Source organism: Azolla caroliniana, unplaced genomic scaffold (genome assembly GCF_043228905.1).
Source record: "Azolla caroliniana isolate FFs.n. ecotype wild unplaced genomic scaffold, voAzoCaro1.0.p SCAF_2, whole genome shotgun sequence".
Taxonomy (NCBI): domain Eukaryota; kingdom Viridiplantae; phylum Streptophyta; class Polypodiopsida; order Salviniales; family Salviniaceae; genus Azolla; species Azolla caroliniana.
In genome coordinates, this window is record NW_028230437.1 from 23,296,207 (window position 1) to 23,315,505 (window position 19,299).

Consider the following 19,299-nt stretch of genomic DNA (forward strand, 5'->3'; position numbering starts at 1 on the left):
CATAGTTATTTTGTTGTCTCTTCTCTCTTTTTTCATCATTTTGCTTTTTATAACATTCAACTTGTGTATGGCTTGTGTATGGCCTAGTTTTCTACAATACCAACAACCATCATCACTCAAATAAGTTTGCTTACCTCTGCCTCGATTGCTCCCCCTGCCTCTCATGTTATTTCTTCCACTCATAGCTTGTTGTCCTTTTCCTTGATAATTATTAGTGGTTCAAGTTGAACCAAATCTGCCATGGCCTCTTCCTCAGCCTCTTCCAACACCATTGTAGAGAGCTTGCCCCTCAGTTTCAAAGTTCCCTTTGTTTGTATCTTCAATCATATTTCTTTCTTCCACTACTAGCATTGAAACCAGATCTGCAAAACTTGGGATACTATCCCTTGTGAGAATGGATGTTTTGAAACTTTTATATTGACGTCCTAAACCCCTTAAGCATACTTCTACTTTATCATCATCTTCTACCTTCACATTAATAGAAGCAAGTGATTCACATATGCTTTTTATTTCCAAAGCATACTCATTGACTAACATTTTACCTTTTTCCAAGGTATTTCATTCAGCCTTCAACTGAAGTTTTCTTGCCTTTGTGTTTACTGCAAAAAGTTTCACCAAACTGTCCCAAGATTCTTTTGGAAGCAAAGCATCTTGTATATGTCCAAGCATCGAATCTAAGATGCTAAGTGACAACTAATGCAATACTTTTCTTGCCCCTTGATTCCAATATTTAAATGCTTTGATTTGTGCAACAGTTACATTTTCTTCAGGGATCTCTGGAGCCTCTTCTAGGTCTCCTTCAATGTAATCCCAGTATCGTTTTCCCATCAAGAAATTTGTCATTCTTAATTTCCACACAGGGAATTTGTTTGTATCCAGTTTTTCTGTGACTATTTGGCTTCCATTTTCAGATTCAGCCATCTCTCTGTCAATTTAGGGCTTTAGCTACGATTAACTTCCACAAGAACCTCTCTGATTCAGATCAGCAAATGGAGAAAATTTCTCAGATCTGTATTGTTCTTCTTTACGAGTAACTTTGCTCTAATACCATGTTAAGATGGCGCTACGACTCTTCTTAGTACACAGTGGATCGTTTGTGTTCAAGGGAGAAAGAAAAGGGGAAGGAGACTCACCTCTGCAACATCCCAAATACGTTTTGTTTCATTACACACAGAAAAAACCTATCTCGTTTGTTTTCTCTTCTCTACACTCTCCTACTCACTCTTACTTTTTTACCTAAGTATATAAGTGACTTACATATTCATCTAATTAGTTGTGAGTAGCTAAATAGTTGTTTTACCTATATGTCTAATAGTAGCGAATTTCCTAATAACTACTATAGAAGATCTCAGTTACCAATAAGCATCACATGCTTTTGTTGAACTTGTTTCTTAACAATCTTTACTTGTAACATGTAAAGACTAATTGCACACAAAATACAATTACTCAATAACACAATTATAGAATATGCCATGTCGTGGTATGTTATGATCGTAATCTATTTTCAACTTCATGCTTATATTTGTTCAAAAAAATTTAAGATGGTAGAGGACACATGTCTTTCATATCATATTCTAACTTCCACTCCTCCATATCTTACTTCCCATGTTTGAATAAATTGACATACTCCATGTCATTTATTTTTTATTACCTATACAGTATTTACATAGTTCATCCTTCTGATAAATGGATTCACGAATCTTACAAGTAGCTATCAAGATCCTCATTTCCTTCTTATTATTCCAACTCCATGTCCTTTTTCCCCTATCATTTATATTTGATTACATGGACCTTCACATACTTTGGAGGGCTTGCAAGTCATGCCAGGTTTATGTCCATTCAGCATAACCAACCATTGATGCTCGAGAAAGAACTTCTCAAGGGAAAACTTTCATATATCCTCCCGTGAGGCCTAGGTTAGCATTACCCAATCTCAACATTCAATCGTCTGCCAATTTCACAGTGACTTGATATCACCGTGGCTAGAGCATTTGTTACTATATTTTTTCCTTCTAATATTCTGCCTCGTACCAATGTCATGGGCCATAGCTTGAACGTTGACCTTGATCAAGGACTAGTTGAGATTTGGTTCAATTATAGAGGGAGAGGGAGCCATGTGTATTCCGCCCATAGTTGTAGGATACTTAGCATACAATATGCATGCGTATGCTAAGTATTCTAAATTTTTTTAAATACTTAGAATACGTATTCTATGGATAAAACATGTAGAATACATGTAAAATACTTTTAAATACTTCTTAAAATTTGAAGTTTATTTTGAAAATTATAGGTTCTTGATTTCTTCTTTAAACTTATTGGAAACATTAAATACGTAGAATACATATAATACATTCAGTATTTTTAAATGGTAGTTCTAAAATGTAGAATATTTCGAAGTATTCTAAAAAGTATTATGAACATAAAATACGTGTTTTGTAACAACCATGCTTCCATCTCTTATTTATATTGTATAGTCTTTGATCGCTCCAAATGATCCCACCACCATTTTCCGTTGGCCCTTACTTCCTCAAACTTGTTGGTCACAATGACCTTCAATGGGAAACCGTCCAGAAGACAAGTACAATAAATACACATAAATGTGTCCATTTGTACCACTCATATATGTATATTCACAAGAACACTTTTTAAGTAAGGTTGGGAAAAAGAGTCAACTCCTCACCCCCATTATTTAGGGCTATATTCTCTACACATTGAGTAGACTCCTTGTAAGGGAAACCATATAACATTTAATGTAGTATTCGGTTATCTATACAAGGTAATCCTTACTGATGTTAAGATGATCATTAGTGTGTAAGTAGAAAGATTTCTTAGAACATAATTGTTGAGTATTTTACAATATGTAATTGATGGATCATTGGCCATTTCCACCTATTCACAACATATGCCTAAGTCTTGGAAATTAATGCGAGGATTGGTGACTTGTTACGTATCATATAGTCTTTATGTCAATGATTGTTTGATATCACACATGGAGGCATCCCACCCAAACGAGGTCCATCACATCTATATTGATTGTCATTGAGAAAGATTTGTGCCCGTCATAGCTGACTTGTTAACCCTTCAACATTGACTAAGCATAGGCATTGACCAACCACAACCTTTGACTAATGAAAAATCTTTGGCCATGACATTGCATAAATAAATTTAGGTGATAGAATGTTACTCAAAATGAAGGTTAGAACAAAAAGGGAGGATGAAAAAATTGTGCATGGGTAATTAGATTGTTATAAAACGTGGTATATGTGTCCAAACCTTAGCTATTTAAAAATATGTCCATGCACATGGTTGAGTCATGAAACAATACATCAAATATTTGACATGTTGACTCTTACGGTTTATGTATGTGCTTGAGAAAGTCTAAGTATATAAGTATAGTCTTTCATGGTTGTGTACACGATTATCCCTGTTGTTATTTTTTCTCATCTCGTCTTCTTATCTATGTTCCTTGCATTGTTCCAAAGTATGAGCCACGAAGATTGTGATTGTGGTATGGGACACGAGCACCCTTCAAGCCGGTTGTTGAAATGTCACAACTCGAGGGAAACAAGTTGGATGGAAAGTATACACAACCCCCATTCTTTAATTACTTTCACGAAAGAACAGGTCTTTGATCCTCAAAACTCCTTAGAGTGACCACCAACTAACTCATCGAGGGCAATACGTGTTAATTATAAAATAGTAATAAGATGAAACTTAAAATAAAAGTTGTCAAACTTGCGTCACATGTTAATCATAACATATTATAACATCACGATTAAGTTGGAATATATACTAATTTAATATTTGATGTGAATGTCTTCCATATGTAGTTCATTTTCTCTCTCTTCATCTTCATGTATGTCCATATGCCTAATAAAAGGCCACATATAACATGTCCATCAAATACATTCTATATCATATTGTTTTGCACAACCATGCCACATTGATGTCTATATTCATTAGAGCCTTTGTAAGCCACACATTTATTTGTAACACGTTCATGCACCAACCAAACCATTTCTTACCTTCATTTATGCACTTTACAAAAAATTAATCAATGACACATTTCCTATATCATGCCATCATGATACCTACTTGACATGCTAGTCAAGCAGGAGCATTTATGTCAAAATAATAGAGAAAACTGAGAGGTTTGTAGGCGCAAACCTCACCTTTGACAATTATTGTATGTAAAAATCTGCACTTGGGAAGATTGTAATGTCATGAACAATCCATAATTGTATAAGTCTTGAAGCATACTCGTTAGTAACACACACATGCACCAAGATCAAATTCAATTCTTTCATGAGGCCCATCCATATGGATAAAGACATAAAGCAAATGAGGATTATGTTTACAAACTTGAAAATGAAATTTGTAATAGAGAACTCAAAAGTTGATGTCTTTCTAGAATCGACGTAGACATATACCATGCATTGAAATTTTGATAGAATGAAACTAAGTATATCCATAGGACATGATGTATAGGTAGCAAGAAGACACGATTTAGTACAATTTATCGTTATATTGTGAGGAATATGAAATTATTGTTTTCAATATATATGACATTTAGAGATTATCGAATTAACTTTCGGATTGATGTATAGTGGTAAACCACTTTCCAAGTTTTTTAGACAATGAGTAATGAGAAACCCAGTGAGAAAAATATCAACTATAAATGGGCTCAATAATACTACATAACCTTAAATCCGATAATATGGATTTTATCAAAAGGCATGAACGCATGTTCAAAACATTTGTGCAATGCTTTATAACGAGAAGTCTAATGTTTTGGACAAACTAGAAAACATGTTAATTTAGCGTGCCATTTTTATTGGTTCAAGGTTTAAATATTTAACCAAATCCCACCCTATATGTATAGACTAAAACCGTGATTTCTATTGGTATTTAGTTCATGCCATGAAAATCAATCGGAGGAAACATTCTTTACTATTTTAGCTAATAGTCAAGGCTTAGAACTTAGCTCAACTTGCCCAATATGGTTTGAAACTTTACGATTTAGAGTCAAGGATTACAATTTAATTTTTCCATAGGTCAAAACCACCTTATCATATATGGTTCAAGACCGATCTTGAACCTGACCCCATCCTAAATGGGTAAAAGTATGCCATTTAAACTAGTTTTTTAAGGTGTAGAACTTGGGTTTGTGTGGAGTAAAACTATGCAATTTCTATTAGGTTCAAGGCTTAATAAATTACTCGATGCCAACTATGTGTGCATCAAAACCATGCCATTCCTAAGTTGTTTGACACTTAAATTTTTATTATTGATGCAACTAATTTGCTTATGCTAATGACATCATTTCCAGTTGTCTTAACTAGTTTATCACTTGGCAATTAACTCGAACACAGGATTGACATTATGCCACTTTAATTGGTCCATGGTTCATAGATTAACTTCATGCATCCTTCTATCGACGTTCATTTTTTACTAACTCATTGGCAAGCATGTGCTATCTTCGCCCACTATCATTTTTATAATTGGATTGAATCGTACATCTGTTAAATTGATGTTGTTTTAACTTCTCAAACTCTTTGAGTACGTTAGATAATTCACTCAACTAACCCTCAAGTGTAAATGTTTTCCATTTTAACTAATCCACGTCTTATTATGGGTTAATAGACAAATGTTGCAAATTCAACAATGTTAGAGCATTAATAGAATACACGAACCTTTTTATGCTAGTAGAACATAATAAAAAACATGATCATTGTTGGATGCTCGACAACATTAATTGAAAAGCCAACAAGGTGCAATATGCAAAGACCTATAAGAGTTAACACACCACAATCTCATAAAGTATTCCTTGTTCCAATTGTGGTTGTGTTTTTGTTAGTAGTGCCATCATATTTTGTCCACTAACGTAACCTACATTGATGCATGCCCATAGTCGTTGCCAATCACCATCCCAATGACCAATCGTTGCATATATCAATGAGTGAAATGAGAGGATCAATCCAAGGTTAGTGAGCAAATAGATAGATATCTTTTTAACATCCACAAGAGACCAATTAAGATCTATGAGACTAGGCCTAGCCCATGGTGAAGATCGAACATGATAAGAATGGCCAAAATGGGTAGCACATGGTAAGTTTATGTGGTGGTCTATTGATAATTCAACTTTTGAGGGTTGTGATTTCTTAAAACATTGCCTACCTACGTGATGAATGAGAGAGAGAATGTCATAGTACAAGGCAAAGATCCAAATTGGATAATACATCACAGTTCCGTGTGATGCGCCACTACAAGGATGGAACTTATGAGCTTACAATTCCATGAGATTTTGCTCACTTTTTATGAGATGACATTCATTTCAAGCTTACTACTACATCATCAAAACGTTTGGAATCGATTAATGATGGTATGGGACATCGAGGAGGTATGGGTCCATCTGACGCCGTTGTTAGGGGGCGATGGAGTGGTTTGGGACCCCTCTTTCTCTTCTTTAGTCTACAATTCCTTATGTTCTACTAAATTAATTAGTTAGACTCTAACAGAGCCCTTAACCGACATCCAAGTGAAAAACGTTGCCTTTACCAATTCATGGTTGGGAGCCTCCGACTTAATCAGCACTTAGAGGGGTGTGTGTGTGGAATAGGGCTTGGTTCAGACCTGTTGGAGGCACTCGAGGAGGGCCTTGGTTCGAAGTCCTTAACTAGCAATTGACGTGTTAAATAAGCAAGTCCTTTCAAAATAGGATCCATTTGGTCGGACAACCAAAACCTGTATAGCTAGTGCAAAGTAACTGCTCCACTTCATTAAAAGCAAATTTACTAGGGGGTTTTGTGGCACAACCAAGAGCGACCATATACATATCGAGACTTTCGAGAGGTCCAAATGTGGGGGGAGAGATGTGATTCTCGAGCTTCTTCTTTTTTATATCCCCCCCAAAAAAACTCCTTCCATTAGTTATAAAATTTTACAAATGAGACGATTATGTACAAATCCCTAAAGGGATGCGATAGTTCCATCTTATGTGGATGCCCACTGACTTAAGAAAGGGAGAGGACGACCATTGTTGGATGAAGGCTATGCGTTGTCTTTCAACTCCCTCGGAGCCGCCCTTAAGGCCATCATATTGGCTCTTCAGAGTGACTACAATTTCACTCCATATCTCTTGCAGTAACCTTGTTGGATGGGCGGTTTGGCTGGAGAAGACTCGCCTACATCGTTGTTTCCATAGAATCCAAAGGGTTATTGGGCTGACCAATTCCAACACCTCTTGAGATTTGTCATTAAGAGGAATGGAGTGGACATTGCCGCCGGAGGAGAAAAGGACCTCTTGTGCTTTTATCACCAAACTCATCCCCTCCTCTTGATGCTCGAGCTTTTTTTTTCTTCTTTGTAAAATATCCATTCATTTATGTACTACAAATAAGACATGTGATTCTCGAGTGATCAAACGGGGAAGGGGAAGGGGAAGGGGGGGGGGGGGGGCAGAATGAGGGAGAGATGTCGTCTTGCCCGTTGCCAAGATTTGAGTATATGTACGTATATATGTATGCTACGATATGTATGTATGTTATGTATATACGTATAAGTAATGTTATGTACATATGGTATGTATATATAAGTAATGTTATGTACATATGATATGATATGTGTGTATGTATGTATGTATGTATGCATGACATACTCATTTTGGGATATAGTACGTAAAATTCGTGTTCGTCTAGCATAACATTCGTTTTCACACGTTGGAAAACGAATGCGAATGCGAATGCGAATAAAACATTCTTGTGTTTTTTTCCCAGTTTTTTAATGAATTTTTTTTTCCTATTTTTTAGGCTTATTTACCTCATAATAAATAGTTAATCCAAAAAGTATGGTATTTATCATTCTTTGAGGGTGTTTTTTTTTCTTTCACGCGAATGATTTCAACATTCGAGAATGCGAATGCACGTATGGTTCATACTAATTTGCAGGTATGTATGTATGTAATGTATGTAGTGTCTGTCTTTCCCACACATTTTTATTCATATGAGAGAGAGAGAGAGAGAGAGAGAGAGAGAGAGAGAGAGAGAGAGAGAGTATGTGTGTGTGGGTCCTTCATCTCTGAGCATATCCAAAATGCATACAGAAAATAGGGATCATATACTTTAGGTTTTGATATGGTGGGCTATGGCGGAGCTTGGCCACTCAGAGAGAGAGAGAGAGAGAGAGAAGAAAGGAGAAAGAAGAAAGAAGAAAGAAGAAAGAAGATAGATAGAGAGAGAGAGAGAGAGATGCAGGGCTCCCTCCTCCTCCTCCTCCTCCTCATCATCATCATCGCCTTTCTTCTCGCCTTTTACAAACTTCTGTTCATTTTTGTTCCTTTTATACCTCCGTAGAGAGACATTTTCTTCTTCTTCTTCTTCTTCTGCCTTTTTTGCTTACCTCCCCCCTCCCCTCTCTATCTCTCTTCATCCATTCCTTCTTCGTCTTCTCTCTCTCTCTCTCTCTGTCTGTCATATCCGATCTTTGCTTTCTGGCTCTCTTCATTCTCTTCTTTTCTTCTGTTTCCTTCATCCAATTTGAGTCATTTTTCCCAAATTTTCTGAATTAAATGTAGATCTATATTTCGCTCCATATATTCTTTCATTAGGACGGGTTGTATTATCCTTTTACAAACAACCAGCACTTTGTCGACACTGTTTTTTAGGTTTAGTTTCTCGCATTAGTAATTTCTTTCTTTCTTTAGACTTCTGTGCATAAAGGATCCCTTTCTACACATTACTTTAGATTCAATTTAGCTTATACTACTTTTCGGGTTCGGGTGCACACACACACACACACATATTATGTTATGTATATGATTGATAAAGGAAGAAGAAGAATAAGACGAAGAAGAAAAGACCTGCATTTCTGTTAAAATTAGTAGATCTTGGAAATATCAGATCAGATCAGATCTCTTTGTACATTCTTCTGATCTAATCGTCATCCATTCAGATCCAGATTTTATTTATTTATTCACTTTTCTAACCACTATCATTTTTTTTCTTTCTATTTTGGAACTCCTAATCCAAGGCGTTTTATCGATTCATATTTAAGTTACTGAGGAATACCAAAGCATAATTAAGCTATTATGCATATTTGATCTATTTAATGATAATAGGTCTATCTCATCATTTTTAATCTATTTAACCTAATTAGGCTATTTAAGCTAATTAAGGTTATATAAGATTCTGCCCACATATGGATTCTGATCAGGGGAAGCTTTTCATTGGTGGGATTTCATGGGAGACTACAGAAGAGAAGCTAAAAGATTATTTTGGATCATTCGGAGAAGTAACGGAAGCTGTGATAATGAAAGATCGAGCCACGGGCCGAGCTCGAGGATTTGGATTTGTTGTATTTTCTGATCCGACAGTGTCTGATATAGTCGTTCTTGAGAAGCACAACATTGATGGTCGTCTGGTAAGTTTCCCATTCAAAATCTCCCATTGTGATCTCAAACTGATTTAGAAATCTATGCAGATTCTAGATTTTTGTTAATTCTAAAATGGTTAGAAAACCTTCACCATTATTGATAGATATAGCAGCTTTTTTGTGCCTTTTTGCATCGACTGAACCAAATCAATTCTTAGGTTGAAGCTAAGAAGGCAGTGCCAAGGGAAGAACAACAAAGTGTAAATAGAAATAGCAGTATTAATGTGGGTGGAAGCAATAGCACAGTACAATCAAACCCATCTCGGACAAAGAAGATATTTGTAGGGGGACTAGCTTCAACTGTTACAGAAAGCGACTTTAGGATGTATTTTGGCCAATTTGGTACAATAACAGATGTAGTGGTAATGTATGATCATGGAACTCAAAGACCACGAGGATTCGGGTTCATTACTTATGATTCAGAAGATGCTGTGGATAGGGTTCTTCAAAGGACCTTCCATGAACTAAATGAGAAAATGGTTGAAGTAAAAAGAGCAGTTCCGAAAGATTCTTCTTCACCGAGTCCAAATAGGAACAATGTTGGATTGACTTCTGGATCTGGGAGAAGTGGTAACTACACCTCAGGTTATGGTCATACATTCAGTACAAGTCCTATATCATCGTATGCTATGAGAATGGATGGTAGATTCAGCCCATCTCCGAGCAACAATAGGACTGCTAGCTATTTACCCTATGGATCTATTGGATATGTAAACAATGCTAATCATAGCAGCTCTTCGATCAATGGAACACAGAATTTCACCACATATGGAAGTAGTGGCTATTATAGGAATGGTGGATTTGGAGGTGCTTCGACTGGTAGTAATGGTGCGTATGGAAGTGTTGGAAGTGGGTTTGGGAACAACAATCACGTTTCTTATGGTAATTCTCCGGGAAGAAATTTATGGAGTACTGGAGGAAATAGCTATGGCAGTATTGGTAATCCTGGGGGATTTGTTGCTAGTTCAGGATTGAACCTAAATAGTTATAACGCAATTAGTACATGGGCCTCTTCTCCATCACAGACCAATAACAGTGTTCCGTATGGCAATCAAAATTATGGCAGTAGTTATGGAAGTGGAGATGGAGCATTTATTAGTTCAAATAGTTCTAGATACGAACGACAAAATAGTGGTTATGGAAGCTCAGCAGGGGATCTTGGAGGTAGTAGATGGGGGTCGGGAAGCAATGCTTCTTTTGGAAATATATATGGTAGTTCAGGATATAATGATTCCACATGGCGAGTGACTCCAGCTGATGCTTTGAATTCTGCTAGATCTGGATCCGGAGGATTTCACTTTGATTTTGATAATGGCAATGGGAGTGAGGAAAATTTATCGACAACTGATGGAGGATATGGTGCATCTGGAAGACAATCCTACCGAGGTATATATCTTTTCTATTTGATGTGTCAGTTTTGTTGTGGTATGCCAGTAGTGTTTCTATATAAATGTTGTCTAGTTTGAAGGAAATAAGACTTGTGGCATGATTGGAACATAGGGATGTATGTTTCTCTCTAGTGTTTGAATAAGTAAAAATTACCAATCGGAAGAGTTCTTATGATGGGTTGTAGCAAGTTTGCACTGTAGGGATAATATAATTCTCATCAATGAATTTAGCTATAAATAAGCTCAATATAATTTTATCATTTCTTTCCTGTAGCATTGGAGAGCTTACCATGATAAGATGGTTTATAAAGTCTCATTGGAACATCTACAATGGGAATCTGAGAAAATAAGCCACTTTATGAGACAATGCCTGGTTATGCCATGAAACTAGTTTTATAATAATCTACATTGTTAATGTGAAGTAGATCGGGGCGTGAGGTGAATTTGGTCTTTTGAGTTATTTAGTTCTTATTTCTAAACTAAAACCATATACAAGTTAAAAGATAAATTCATTCTTCCTAAAAAGTTGAAAACCTTATTCTGATGAGATGGCTGACAACAGTGACACCTTAATCTCATAAAAATGGGCAACAGAGACAAGAAACAACTTTATGAGACTGAGTATGCGGTTTGGCAATGTCTCTTGCTAATAGACTTGTTCAGGAAAAATCCTGAATAAAGAATCCTTGAACATCCTCTAAGATTAGAAGCATATTAAGGTCAAATATGTAAGCATATTCACAGAATAAGTAATATATATATTTTGCAAGGAGTCATTATAATTTATGCATTACAATGGGCACCACTCATGAAAGAGTTTGGATCTTGCCCTTTTGTTGAGTTTTCAAGCTATGTTGAAGATTGGTTCTTCATTAAAACCTTTGAAAAGTGAGCCTTCTCTCAAGAAGTTGGAATTGGATTACATCATCAAATGGTTATTCAGCTCAATTGGGGCATCTATGAATTTAGAGAATGGTTTTGCTTATGATATCAGTGAGTTGTCCAATGTTGCCAGGTTATATTTCAAACTTAGTTCGTTCCTCTCTCTTTTAGACGTGCATTAGATTTTGTACGTTGTATTTATTGATGGGCTCTACCCATTTTATGAAATCACTTGAAACTGGGTGTAGATGCCTGAGTTTAGAAGCAACATGGTTATTTTTGGACGTTGATCTATCGATTTCCACGGTCAGGAATGTAGTGAAGCTGGCATTGACTATGTGAAGACACATCTTTACACATGATTGTTTTTGATGTGAAGTTGGTTGGATTGTGATAATCCAACGATACTCGCTTTATGAGTAGTTATGAAGGGAATGATCTAATTATTAGAATTTTATATTGATGGAGGGTAGTTCCTTCTTCTTTGGTAGGTTTTGTGATGCACTTCAAAAAATCTTGCAAACGTATGTTGATGGAAATAATGGGATTTACTAGAGCCCTGTGTTAGTTGAGTGTACAATGTATATGCAAGTTATGACTTAAATAATACAGCAAAAAAGAAAGATAAAACCAACGTTTTTGCTCACTATAGAGTTGTTGATTTTGTTATACTTGCATGCTCTTGTAGTAAAATGGAAGGTGTAGAGAACTGAAGATAGAATGACAGTTGTCTGAAATATCTGAAGGCAGAGATATAGAAATTAAAAACAATTATGGGGCTTAACGCATAGGAGAGATTAAGGAAAGCAGAAGCAATTCTGCAAAACAAAAGCCCATTGCTTAAAGATTTTACAAGGTAGGAGTGCACACATATATTTGTGCTATTCAAGATACAGAGAATATGCTCTTAGAACAAGAGCTTTAAATGCTGATGATGGGACACCTAAGTCATGTCCTCATAATGATCTATTTAATGCTTGTCCAAGGATCCCATTCAGTGTACGAAATATTCTTTTAGGAGTTGTACAGTTCTTAAAACGAGTCTGTCTCAACTGTAACAAAAATCAGAAAATATAAAATTATATAAAAACCTTTATCTGGTTTAATCCCAACAAAAGGTTCCATTTATTAGAAGCCCACAAGTAGGAATTGCCAATGGCTCGGTTGAGATGAAACCAAATTGAACGGCAAAACGTGGATTAATGACTTAACTGGTTTGGTTTGGTTCAGGTTTAAAAATTTGTAGATGCTTCTGTTTGCATTGGGGGCTCAAGGGTTTGGTTAGAGCCATTATTGTCTTAATGGTTTACTGGCTGAACAGTTTGTGGGAGACTTTAGAAATATTTATTAAATATATAAATCAACTTTATAAACTTTATAATATGTAATATTATGAAGTCTTAACATTGAACCCAGACAATTTTTTAAGTTCTGAAAAAATGACCCTCTCTTGAAAAGTTGAAAATTGAGCTTACAATCGCCAATAATTTGGTTTGAGCCAAAATTGAACCACAGAACCACTGCTTAATGGCTCAACGGTTATAGATCTCTTGAATTGTTTGGTTTGAGCTTGAAAATCCCTTTAGTGGTTTGGTTTGAATGGTTTTAATTTCGGAACCATTGCCGATTGCGAGTCGCTAATACTTGATGATGTAATTATGGGTCTGATTGAAGATTATCTGCTACATCTTATTATTTGTAAATTATGGGACAGATAACATCATGCCCTGCCAATCTAGTCCATTGTAATCACCATTTAATTACTGCTACTATGCATTGTGAAGGACTTTTAGAGATGAATAGGGACTCCAACTTTGGATGTCGGGAAATACCTTCACAGTCATAACAACTGTGAACTAGCCCTTGGGGGACAAGATTTGAAGTTGTGATCCAGAGATTAACAATCTCACTCCTCTATTGACTGTGCCAAATGATGCTGAAATACAAGCTGACACAAAATCTATGACCTGTATTGTAATAGGGGAAGTCGCCAAAGAATGGCAGAAGCTTCTTTTTAGCAACGTAGTGCAATCTACCTTGAATTACCTTTTCTGCCCATGAACCAAGCAAAAGTACGAAATATCTGGTAGCTTTTGCAATTTAAACACAAATCTCTATCTATCTTTTGGATTTTGTCGTCACCTTAGTTTTCTTTCAAAGTTCTGCTTTAATGCCTATAAACCATTAGGCAAAATCTGAGAAAAGTTTAGAATGTTCTGAATTTTCAAAAAAGTCATCCACAGTGAAAAAGTTAAGAGGACTCCTCCAAAAGACATTGCATACATCATTCTGCAGAGCCCAACATGAACCAGAGCTAGAGAATTTGATATGTTAGAGGAGGAAGCTTTTGGAAACAGAAGCTGGTGTTGTTTCCTGAACTGGTAAGCAGGACAGATAGTTTGGGAAAGTGGAATAAATTAGAACTCCTCTACCACAAGATTTTCCTGCAAAGAAACATAATTTAGATGATCAAACCAAGCATGCTATACTTCCATACACAGGAAGATACATCGTCTTGTGATAGTAATACTTTATACTCTTAATTTGTAGAGAGAACTATCCATTGTGCTGTGAGCCAGAACAACACCAGAGGCAACATTGGAAATGATGACTTGCAGCCACCAAATGTAATTTGGGTACCCTCAGCATCCGGGGCAGAGACATATAGTAGATTGAAAAAGAGGTTGGGGGTATATGGAGAACGTTGATGGATTATAGGTTGCTAGCTTTAGATGAGTAAAAGATTGGAATTCGTTCGACTTGGTAAATTAGACCCTATGAGAGTCACCAGGCATGATGTAATCTCTCCAGCCTCTACAATTTTACCACTGGCTTATGTGGAATGGTGTGCATGATGGGTAGCCGCTAAGAACACCTGGGCATAGGATGTGTGTCTTCATATGTGTCGCTGAATTAACAACTTTAGAAGTGTAATACATGGATTGGAAATTTGGGCTCTGATACCATGAAAGGGTTACTTGATGAAAAGGTAAGATAATCACCAAAGATGAATAGGCAATAGTTTGGCTGTCAACCACAGATTGGTTGAAGTTAAAACCATTCAAGTTGAATGCCATGGTGCTGATACCCAAAGCGGTGAACCAGATGCCTACAACGGGCCAAGCAGCTAAGAAGAAATGTAGAGAACGAGAGTTGTTGAAGCTAGCGTATTGGAAGATCAAACGGCCGAAATAACCGTGAGCAGCTACGATGTTGTAGGTTTCTTCCTCTTGTCCGAACTTGTAACCTGTATAGATAATAGCAGAACTACTGATTAAAATGCAAGGCTGATACAATGGAACAGAAAGCGTTCAACTACAGATGGTTGGTTGATAAGCAGGAACGTATCTTGGCTGCATTGAAGGAGCAATAGTCTTTCATATTGGAAGGAACAATGGTAAAGAGTACTTTGGTGGTGAAAGGAAGTAAGTAAAGCATATTATTAGGTGTAAGGATATCAAGGCATCAATGGTGATAAATAGCTTGAGCTATGAGCTTGCCAAATCAGTCATTATGCCCTCATTTCTAAAGACATTCTACCTCCATGTGAAATGACCAAATGATCTGCTGAGGAGACAGTATAATAAGAGAACAATGATGTGGGCAAGAGCATGGTGCACCAAATGTAACTAGTGTATGTAACTTGGTTGTATTAACTGCTGAAAGAGAGTGAGGGTTTGGGAAGATTGAAGACGTAACAGATTTGTCATGTGGATCTGAGAAACAACCATATGTAAATAAATTAGAGTATAAATCTTAGTATAGACTGCGTTAAAAAGAGTGTTTCAGAAGATTCAACTTTGTACATTGACTGGAAGAGCTAAAAAGGGGATGAATGGACCACATAAATTGTGCTTTCAAGAGGGCATTGAGGAAATAAGGAAAATCCAGGGGCATTTAGGGTAATAATGAAAACCTAGGGGAAATCATGGGACTAAGGGGAATTTGGGAAGTAATAAAAGCTTCAGCATATTGGGGAAATAAATAAGGAAAAGGTTGGGTATTCCAGAGCTTTTCCTGTTCTCATTATTATGCCTTCGAATGCACCTGACTCTTCACATTGCCAGTTTATTAGTTTTGCTTCTTTTGAAATGTGACGAAATGGTAATGATTCTTTATATTATTAATTAATAGTGACATCTTAACCAATGTATATGTTCTAATTATTTTGTTTTTCTGTTGTTGCAGGAGTGCCAGTGTAGATGGGTGGCTATTATTTGTAAACATGTGGGAGATTATTGTTACCTTGATTGAGATAAGATTTTAGATTGTTAAAGTTTTGGTAGTGAAAAAAACAAAATTAAAAGGAAAAAATTCCACACTATATGCTAAAAATGGAAAGATATATATTTTTCCACACTGTAGCGTTAACCGCTCTTTCATAGGCCTCTATTTCCAAGAAGGATACCATTCTGTATAGAATGAGTATATTTTTAAGATGACTAGTGGTTTTTATTTTGAATAGAATGTACACTTAGACATACCTAGTCATGTAGTGCAAATAAAACCAAGAAGTGAACTCATCATCATGACCACTATTACTTGATTACTTATTTTTTTTTTCCCTTTCCATTTTTTTTGGGGTTGAAGTTGATAATGTATGGTAAATGGCAACAAGACTGGTCAGTTACATAGGATATGTGTGATGAATAACTGTCATGCAAGACAATGTAATCATTAATAGAGTATAGTATTTATTTGATCTAAAAGAATGATGGCGGTTAGCAATGTTTTCATTGTATATGTATACATGGATTTCTTGGAAGTGATAGAAATAGAAAACATGGATCAAGCATTCTTAGTATAGATGTCAAATTTATGCAAGAAGTGGTATTCAATCATTTGCCAACTTTCGATTTGTTTTTTTTTATAATTTATGTATATAGTTTAGAGCTTGTCTTGCTATAGATCATCCAAAAATGAAACAAATAATCTCACTGCAAACTTTCGTATTTATTGATAAGTTTACACAAAATAAGAAATTCAGGATAGAACATTCTGATTTTTTGACATTAAGAATGTTGTGAGTTCTTTATGAAAGAGACATGATGGGGTGTCATCCTCACAATAACTTTGTATCTAGTCTTCTTTGAAACATGTGGCAGTTGATCAAGCATGAGGGTCATATGGAAGGAATAAATATTAAATTTAATGAGGTGGCCATGACATCATTTTCAAAGAGTTAACAAATAATATAAATAGATTAAAATGTTGTTGCAATGCAACTCTAAAGGAGCATATTATCATCATTTTACTTTTTGATTCACATTTTCTTAACTATAAATACTACTCAAGGTCCATTAAAGATATAGAACCAAGTTTCCATTTTGAGATGTTTTTATATTTAAAACTAATATGACTTTCAGAAACAAAACATACGTCTCTTTTTTAAATTGTAACCAATATGATTGTTACCAAGCCATATTGCATATATATTTAGAGATGATTGAGCCAAAGGCAAAGATTATTTATGCTTGGGTAATACATACATAAGGGAGAAGTTTCATGTACATCCATGCATACATTACCTCCCCCATGTGAGTGATGCAAACAAATAACATTATTTTATTGAAATTAGATCAGGCGATCATATTTAAATAGATAAGATAGTGCAATTGTTGGGGATACGACAATCCGATGATTAGAGATATGTAAGGAAATAAGGTACGCATCCTTGAGGATGAGGGCGAAACTTCAACACATAGTATAAAGATCTGAAATACAAAATAACCAAAATTTACAGCTCTAGGTTTTTAATAATAGCATAAAGTTTGAGCCTAACGAAGAGCCTCTTTTACATGACCTTTCAAGAAAAACATGTAAATCTAGTGGTTGTGTTAACCAAAATAGCCCTATCTCTATTAACTACACCAAACTTCTCACCAAGCTACTTTTCCAATCCGCCTTCAAGAAAATGAATATTGTTGTCAAACAAAATGCATAACCGATGTGAGGTTGGTAGTATTCTTAATTAGTTGCAAGACTTGTCCATTTATCTCATTTTATATTAATAATCCTACGAGTCACGACCTAGTGCTTGAAGTGAAATTCAAGCTGAGAAAAAGATTAAAAGTTATGAAGCTTTTAGATGTGGCCTTCACATGCTACAAATATTTATGTGCTACTAAGTTTGAAAATTGTCAATGTAAGAAATTTACCACCAACTTTAAAAAATATCATACTAACAATATGTATGAAAGATTTAGGTTGCATTGACTTCTTGTCAAGGTAGAGAAATCCTTGAAGAAAAAGAGGAGGATTAAGAAGTGTGGAGAATCAAGGTCAACCTTTTTTTTGTTTTATAAAAGATTTTCTTCAATAATATTAAGAATAAAACGCCCAAAGGCTACAACTTGAACCTAGTTACCAAGGAGGTTACAACTTTTCCTATACCATGCTGTAAAATACAAGGATGTTTACATTTGTTGATATTCAAGAAAGAGTCCATGGAAGTCGATATTGCCATTGAGGTCCTTGAGTTGACATTGTGAACAAGGGCACCCTTTTCCATAAGTGAAGAAGCTTTTCCTTTTCTAATCAAAGTCAACCTTTTTGTGCAACACACATGATGTAACTTGTAAGCTTAACTAAATATAACTTAGTGTCAAACTATAGAGTTAGAATTAGCCTTGAATACATATTCTTGTAAAGTACATTAATAAGTGTAAGAATACTCCTTAGAAGTTGACTCTAGAAGATGTGTAAGAGAATGCTAAAGTTCATCGATGTTGTAAGAGTTAGTGTAAGAAGTAGATGGATGAACCACAAGGATAAGTTATAAGAGGCTATAGAAAGTCCTCATTGTGCTCGATATATCTCGATGTCATAGTGTGTTAATGTTAATTTGATTATATCTTATTACTATTACGTTAATCCTCTTTTCTTACTCTCTCACATGTTTATTATATGTACATTGTCACCCCTCCTCTAGGGCTATCTCACACGTAAATTGTTTCTTGCTGCTTTATTACATAATTAGTACTAATTGTTCATATAATTAGCTATCCAATTATTTGCAAGAAGTGTATTAATGTCCCCAACGAAACCAACATGGCCTATGAGCTTGTATGCTTGTTTGAAAATTGAAACTTATGACATAAACTAAGTTAAAAGAGGAAATGCAAGATCAATCATGTTCAATCCAAAACTCCTAATGGGACAACTCATCTTTGTGTTGGTGTCTCAACTTTAGCCTGCAATCTTTCTTACTAATTGTTCTAATTATATGTTTGGGGATTTTCTCATTTTTCTTCTAGGCAATCTTCATACTCTCTCTATCTATTGGCTTGGCCGTTTACATTGTAGCATCATATGTCATAACATTGAGAGGATCGAAGCTCAATCCACACCATGGGCTAGGCGCTATCTCAAAGATTTATCTATCTATCTATTCAATTCTCATATGATGAACTTCTTCACCTCCTAGTTGGGGTGGGGGAATATGTCAATGCTACTATATTCTACTCACTTAAGGCACACTAGGTTACACCACCCAAGGGTTAGATTAGCTCACACTAGTAAAAGAACACTTATCCATTTTTCCTACTCAGATAAGAGTCCTTTTCAAGAGGGTGACAAGGTGACTTTGAGTAATGTTTTA

The 19,299-nt window shown here is 35.6% G+C and overlaps 1 protein-coding gene across 1 annotated transcript; it reads left to right on the forward strand.

Moving 5' to 3' along the window:
* The first annotated feature begins 8,426 nt into the window (after positions 1-8,426).
* LOC147867678 (heterogeneous nuclear ribonucleoprotein 1-like) lies at positions 8,427-16,274 on the forward strand. The gene is made up of 3 exons (XM_087315457.1): positions 8,427-9,417; positions 9,588-10,815; positions 15,888-16,274. Exons 1-3 carry the CDS (start codon positions 9,196-9,198, stop codon positions 15,899-15,901), a joined length of 1,464 nt encoding a protein of 487 aa, XP_087171583.1. The 5' UTR covers positions 8,427-9,195; the 3' UTR covers positions 15,902-16,274.
* The last annotated feature ends 3,025 nt before the right edge of the window (positions 16,275-19,299 follow it).